This window comes from Mobula hypostoma, chromosome 15 (genome assembly GCF_963921235.1).
Source record: "Mobula hypostoma chromosome 15, sMobHyp1.1, whole genome shotgun sequence".
Classification (NCBI taxonomy): domain Eukaryota; kingdom Metazoa; phylum Chordata; class Chondrichthyes; order Myliobatiformes; family Myliobatidae; genus Mobula; species Mobula hypostoma.
In genome coordinates this window covers 76,064,140-76,071,705 of record NC_086111.1, presented here as the reverse complement: position 1 = coordinate 76,071,705, position 7,566 = coordinate 76,064,140, and the positions used below count along the sequence as shown (strand labels likewise).

Genomic DNA, 7,566 nt, shown 5'->3' with positions numbered 1-7,566 from the left:
GGTTACTGGTGCGTTAAATCCAGCTGATTCAGGCAGATGGGCTTGTCAGCCATGCCTGGTAGCTTGTCTAGAGAAAAACTCTACTTTCGCTGCCTTGCGGCTAGACCCTCATGGGGAAGGCTTCGTGAGGAAAACCCCAAGGAAAAATCTGGACCTGGAATCCCTAACCAGTCCTACGCTGACAATTCCTGCGACACTGCTAGTGCCAAACTTTATCAGTCTCTGTCGTTCCTTTGGATTGATCAGCTACATGCAGAGCGGGAGCTGCTCCATATCACACTGCCCTGGCTTGTGGCTTGTGTAGGTACCTGGGACACAACATCCATGGGCTACCCTGAACAGGGGATCTCATGCACTTGTCATGATACAAGAGACCATTCTGCCCATTAAATCCATGCCAGTTCGAAGCATAGCAATCCCATCAGTCTAATGGCCCCTGGTCTTATCGCCTTGCATCCTCACTAACTCCCCCTTCCCATTCTTCAGTCAATTACCTGCAGAAAGCGACAATTTACAGCAGCCATTGGAGAATCAGGTGGGAAGTGGGCAGTGCAGCCACACTGAGCTGAAGGGTGTGTCTGTGTGCTCTGCTGTTCTATGTTCAAAGTGTCAAAGTGTACACACACAGGCACACGCAGAGCAGTGAGTGACTGGAATCTGCTGGCAGGACTGGTGTGGATGCAAATACCGCAGAGGTGTTTGGGAGTCTCTCAGACAGGCACAGGACTGTGCAGACAGCAAATGGACTGGGTACTGTACTCTTCTATATTCTAAAAGAAATGCACAATTAACTACTATTCTTTTTTAATTAAAATCACATTCGAGGCCTGAGAAATAAAGTAAGCAGATCTCTGCCTAATGAAATATTTGTCAACCAAAGCTTGGCTTCAAGTAGGCAATGTTAACAATGAGAACGATTTACAGTATGACACTGTCCAGTAGTAACACTGCTGGACAAAAAGAACCTCTTCCAATTTTACACATTAATTGTTTTGAAGGAAGATATATCTCCCCAATTGCAGAGCCCTTTATGGTTGGACAGGAACATTACTGACAGCTCCTGCCCATTTAAGACTCTCCACAATACTGAGGCTAAGGCAGCCGTGCACACAGACATTGAACATTGACTTAGTAATAATCATGTATCATTACTATCCACACAGTAAGACTCCTGTTAGTCAACATAAATTACTATACATCTAATTTCCAAAGACTGAGTTAGATATCTCCCCACATTCACTCTATCAGGAATTCATTAATTTTTCATCATCTTAAACTTCCAAATGCATGAAGTTACAAATGTAAACGCTTCTAATGTTTTCATGACTGCATCTCATCTTCCCCTGATCAGCTGTGTGCCAAATCGGCCAAGTCCAGTAGGTAAGTACATATAGTCAGAAGTCAGGCAGCCGGGGGCAGAATGTTCCGAGTTCTTCTATTAGTTCACTGCGAGGCCTGAAGAGTCTTGTGAATCACATTTCACCAATAAACTTTTAATAAAACAACCAGACGTAGAAACATTTATAGGCTGGATTTGAAATAAGAACAAGTAGTGTGGCGAGATTAGACGGTGAGGACAAGCCCCATCAAGATGCCACGGCAACAGGTGATGCTGCCTCACTGGTGGGCAGGGACCGTGACAAGGGCTTCCTCAGGAGGTCTTGAAATGTCTACGTTCTGCATGACAACAAAAGAGAAAGGGTGAGGAATAAACAAGCACTGCCGGGGATTCAGGCTGCTTACAGACATGCAGTTAGTGAGAAGCTCAGACTGAAATGTTATCAACATTTTCTTCCTTTACAGCGTGAAATCACATAACGGACATCCAGACATCCTACAGAATCACTCGACGAGAAGGGGGTAAGGATGGTTGTGGCATCTCTCAGACAGATCCTCCTACAAACCCCTTGAAAAGGGCCCTACTGAGGAGCATCAGGCCATTGTCTGCTGCCAGCACCAACCTTATCGACTCTGGAGATCTCCCATCCACTGCCACAAACACTGAGTTCCTTTGCTTATTTCTACCTCCTACCCAAAATCCACAAACCCAACTGTCCAGGTAGGCTCATCGTTTCTGCCTGCTCCTGCCTCACTGGCTCCACCATATCTGAAGTTGTCCATTCCAGAACATCTGAGGTGTCTTCCTCCTTCAAAGAACAGGGATTTTTTTCCAGCGATGCTGCCCTCACCCGCATCTCCTCCATTTCGTGCACATCTGCCCTCAGCCCATACTCCCACCACCATAACAGGGACAGGGTTTCCTTGTCCATACTTATGACACCATGAGCCTCCATAATCTGCACTGCACATATTCTACAACTTCTACCATCTTCACCCCTGACCAGCTTTCTGTAGGGTGTCTCTACGTGGACTCCCCCGTCCAATTGTTCCACCTCACTGATCTCCCCCCTATCACTTATTCCTATACACAGGAGTTCTATACCTGCCTCCTACACCTCCTCCCCTCCCCTCACCATCATTTAGGGCCCCAAACTGTTGTTCAGGTGAGGCGATACTTCAGTTCAAGTCTGTTGGGGTCACCTTCTGTATCCGAGGCAGACTCCTCTACATTGGAGACCCGAAGTAAATTGGGGACTGCTTCATCAAGCACCTTCATTCTGTCCACCGCAAAAGCCGGGCTTTCCTGGTGGACACGTCTGAATTCTACTTCCCATTCTCATTCTGACATGTCAATCCATGGCCTTTTCTGCCCTCACTTGGAAGAGCAATACCTCATATTCCCTATGGGTAGCCTCCAACCTGACAGCATGAATACTGATTTCTCCGATTTCCGGTAATGTCTCCCCTCTCCCATTCCCTAATCTGGCTCCCCTCTTACCCCTTCTCACCTGCCCATCAACTCCCCATGGTTCCCCTCACTCCCATGGTCCACTCTCCTCTCCTTTCCTCCTCCTTCAGCCCTTGACCACTTCCACATAACACTTGACAGCTTCTCACTTCAACCCCCCTCTCCCACCCACCCACCTTCCCCCTCACCTGCTTTCACAAATGCATTACCCATTCCTGAATAACCGAACACTCTGGCAATAAATTGCCGCAGTTTCCTCACATCTCTGGAGTGGTGTGGGAAGGTACAAAGGCAAAAATTAGCAAGAGGACACTCAGGCCTTCAATACATCATGCTGGATCAGACTTCCAGTTCCTGCCCATCCCAGTAATCTGTCATCTCCCACCTATCCAGTGAAGGGTTTTCAACTCGAATTGTTAACCTGTTTCACTTTCCACAGACGCTACCTGCATCTGACTATTTCCAGCATCTGCAGACTCCAAAATTTCCAGGTACCTAGCCACCTCTGCCTTAAAAATATGCAAAGACTGTTTCCACTGCCCTCAGAGGAATGTTCTAAAACTCAATGACTTAGCCTCCATAGCCATCCATGGAGTGTTCAGAGAAGATTCACGAGAATGATTCCAGGAATGAAAGGATGGCCGTATGAGGAATGTCTGGCAGCTCTTGGGCTGTATTCCCTGGAGTTCAGGAGCATGAGTGGGGAATCTCATAAAAACATTCCAAATGTTAGAAGGTTTGAACAGATTAGATATGGCAAAGTTATTTCCCATGGTAGGGGATTCTAGGACAAGAGAGCATGACTTCAGGATTGAATGATGTCCTTTCAGAACTGAGATGTGGAGAAATTACTTTAGTCAGAGGGTGGTAAATCTGTGGAATTTGTTGCCACGAGTGGCTGTGGAGGCCAAGTCATTGGGTGTATTTAAGGTAGCGACAGATAGGTTCTTGATTAGCCAGGGCATCAAAGGGTATGGGGAGAAGACAGGGGAGTGGAGACGACTGGAAGAATTGGATCAGCCCATGATTGAATAGCAGCGCAGACTTAATGGGCCGAATGGCCTGCCTCTGCTCCTATACCTTAAGGTCATTCGTAAGGCCAGTGATGTTTTGGGGATGGAACTGGACTCTCTGACGGTGGTGTCTGAAAAGAGGATGCTGTCCAAGTTGCATGCCATCTTGGACAATGTCTCCCATCCACTACATAATATACTGGGTGGGCACAGGAGTACATTCAGCCAGAGACTCATTCCACCGAGATGCAGCACAGAGCGTCATAGGAAGTCATTCCTGCCTGTGGCCATCAAACTTTACAACCCCTCCCTTGGAGGGTCAGACACCCTGAGCCAATAGGCTGGTCCTGGACTTATTTCATAATTTACTGGCATAATTTACATATTACTATTTAACTATTTATTACTATTTCTCTATTACTATTTATTATTTCTATGACTATTACTATTTACTAATAGTAGTATTACTATTACTATTTCTATTACCATTTATTATTTATGGTGCAACTATAATGAAAACCAATTTCCCCCGGGATCAATAAAGTATGACTATGACTATGACTTATGGCAATGAGTTAGGACAAAGATTCAGTCTTTTCAAGAATTTGTGGGAGGAACATGGATGCCTGCCATTATAGAACACTCATTTACTACACCTTGTCGTGTTCTTCACACCACAATCCACGCCACAACACATCTCCCCACAAACAGCCAGCTCCTCCTGAACTGAAGGAAGACCCGCACTGAGGCAACGGGATAGCTTACCTCTGGTTTTTCTCGGTGTGTGTTGACAGCTTCAACGTTGAGGAAAATGGATTCCACTTTACATCCTACAAGAGTAACAAAGAACCAGATATTCAAACACCTTTCAGCAAAGGGTAAGGGATGATCTTCGATCCTGGGGAGACAACTGGAAACAGTCATGGACGGATTGTCAACCGAGTCATTGTGGATGGAAGTAAGAAACAGGAAGAAGGCAATAACTCTACTGGGTGTATTTATAGACACCGCCCCCCACCCCCACCCCCGCAATAGTAACAGAGGCATCGAGGAACAGATAGGGAGGCAGATTCTGAACCGGTTCAATAACAGGGTTGTTGTGATGGGTAATTTTAATTATCCAAATATTGACTGGCATCTCCTTAGAGCAAGGACGTTAGATGGGGTGGAATTTGTTAAAGATTTCCTGATGCAATATGTAGATAAGCCAACTAGAGGAGAGCCTGTACTTGATGTAGTTTTGGCAAATGAACCTGCTCAGGTGTTAGATCTCTCGGTGGGAAAGCATTTTGAAGGTAGTGATCACAACTCCATCTCCTTTACCATAGGCGCTGAAGAGGGATAGCAGCAGACAATTTGGGAAAATATTTAATTGGGGTAGAGGGAAATATGATTCGATTAGGCATGAACTTGGGAACATAAATTGGGAGCAGATCTCACAGGGAAATGCACAGCAGAAATGTGCCGAATGTTCAGGGAACATTTGCTTGGCGTTCTTTGTAGGTTATGTTCCATTGAGGCAGGGAAAGGATGGTAGGGTAAAAGAACCATGGTGTACAAAGGCCATGGAAAATCTAGTTAAGAAGAAAAAAACTAGGCACTGTTAGAGCTCCAGAAAATTACAAGGGTGCCAGGAAGAAGCTTAAGAATGAAATTAGGAGAGCCAGAAGGGGCCATGAGAAGGCCTTGGTGAGCAGAATTAAGGAAAACCCAAGGAATTCTACAAGTATGTCAAGAGCAAGAGAATAAGACGTGAGAGAATAGGACCAATCGTGGAAATGTGTGCATGGAGTTGGAGAAGGTACTTAATGAATACTTGCTTTAATATTCACCAGTGAAAAGGATCTTGGCAATTGTGGGGATGACTTACAGCGGACTGAAATGCTTGAGTGTGTAGACATTAAGAAAGAGGATGCGCTGGAGCTTTTGCAAGGTATCAAGTTAGATAAGTCACCGGGACCGGGCAAGACATACCCCAGGCTACAGTGGGAAGTGAGGGAGAAGATTGCTGAGCCTCTGGCGATGATCTTTGCATCATCAATAGGGACAGGAGAAGTTCCAGAGGACTGGAAGGTTGCAAATGTTGTTCCCTTGTTCAAGAAAGGGAGAAAAGATAACTCAGGAAATTATAGACCTGGGGGTCTTACTGCAGTGGTGGGCAAGTTGTTGCAGAAGATCCTGAGAGGTAGGACTTAAGAGTATTTGGAGAAACCTAATCCGATTAGGGATAGTCAGCATGGCTTTGTCAAGGGAAGGCCGTGCCTTACGAGGCTGATTGATTTCTTTGAGGATCTAAAAACACACATTGATGAAGGTAGAGCAGTGGATATAGTATGGATGTCAGTAAGGCATTTGATTAGGTTCCCCATGCCAGGCTCATTCAGAGAACAATGAGGTATGGGATCCAAGGAGACCTTGCCTGTGGATCCAGAATTGGCTTACCCACAGAAGGCAAAGGGTGGTTATGGATAGTTTGTATTCTGCATGGACGATGGTGAGCAATAGTGTTCCACAGGGATCTGTTCTGGGACCCTTCCTCTTTGTTATTTTTATAAATAACCTGGATGAGGAAGTAGAAAGGTGGGTTAGTAAGTTTGCTGATAAGATAAAAGTTGGGGATGTCGTGGATAGTCTGGAGGGTTGTCAGAGGTTACAGAGGGACACTGATAGGAGGCAGAACTGGGTTGAGAAGTGGCAGATGGAGTTCAACCCAGATAAATGTGAAATGGTTTATTTCAGTAGGTCAAATTTGAAGACAGAATAGAATATGGCAGTGTGGAGGATCAGCGAGTTCTTGGGGTCTGTGTCCACAGGACACTCAAAATGCTGCGTAGGTTTACAGTGTTGTTAAGAACGTGTAATGGCCTTCATCAACTGTGGGACTGAGTTCAGGAGCCATGATGTTAGACCCCATTTGGAGTACTGCACTCAGTTCTGGTAACCTCCATTACAAGAAGGATGTGGATACTAGAGAGAGTGCAGAGGAGATTTACAAGGATGTTGCCTGGATTGGGGAGCATGCCTTATAAGAATAGGTTGGGTGAACTTGGCCTTTCCTCCTTGGAGCAACGAAGGATGAGAGGTCACCTGATAGAGGTGTATAAGATGATGAGAGGCATTGCTCATGTGGATAGCCAGAGGCCTTTTCCCAGGGTTGAAATGGCTAACACGAGGGGGCACAGTTTTAAGGTGTTTGGAAGCAGATACAGAGGAGATGTCAGGGGTAAGTTTTTCCACACACACACAGAATCATGGGTGCGTGGAATGCACTGCAGGTGACGGTGGTAAAGGCAGATACAACAGGGTCTGTTAGATAGGTACATGGAGGTTAGAAAAATAGAGAGCAGTGCGGTAGGGAAATTCAAGGCAGTTTCTAGAGTAGGTTACATGGTCGGCACAACATTGTGGGCCGAAGGGCCTGCAATGTGCTGTAGATTTCTATGTTCTAACACCTCCAGCAGACGGCAGAGGAGCAACACTGGGAAACAACTGGAAACACCTTCCAGCAGAGGGCAAGGGAGTGAGCCTGTGGAGACAACTGGAAACTGAGTTTCTGTAAAACCCAGAAAGGTAATTTATGTTAAAACAATTAAATCAATCAACAGGTAACCGTGGCATTGATAGAATTAGACAGGGGTTTCCGACTGCAATAGTGAGACATCTTTCCAAAGCAGTTCACAAACCAGGACAGTGCAAGTCAATTCCAAAAAAAAACACATCACGGACTCATGCACGCACGCAGGC

At 45.7% G+C, this 7,566-nt stretch overlaps 1 protein-coding gene across 3 annotated transcripts in view; it reads right to left on the bottom strand.

Moving 5' to 3' along the window:
* Positions 1–810: 810 nt before the first annotated feature.
* LOC134357001 (6-phosphofructo-2-kinase/fructose-2,6-bisphosphatase 4) overlaps positions 811–7,566 on the bottom strand; it is an 83,333-nt gene continuing 76,577 nt past the window's right edge. For all 3 annotated transcript variants that reach the window (XM_063068304.1, XM_063068303.1, XM_063068305.1), the window contains exons 13-14: positions 4,588–4,652; positions 811–1,677 (exon numbers count right to left, since the gene is read on the bottom strand). In XM_063068304.1, coding sequence (XP_062924374.1) covers positions 1,618–1,677; positions 4,588–4,652 — 125 coding nt within the window. In that variant the 3' untranslated portion in view covers positions 811–1,617. The remainder of the gene's footprint in view (positions 1,678–4,587; positions 4,653–7,566) is intronic.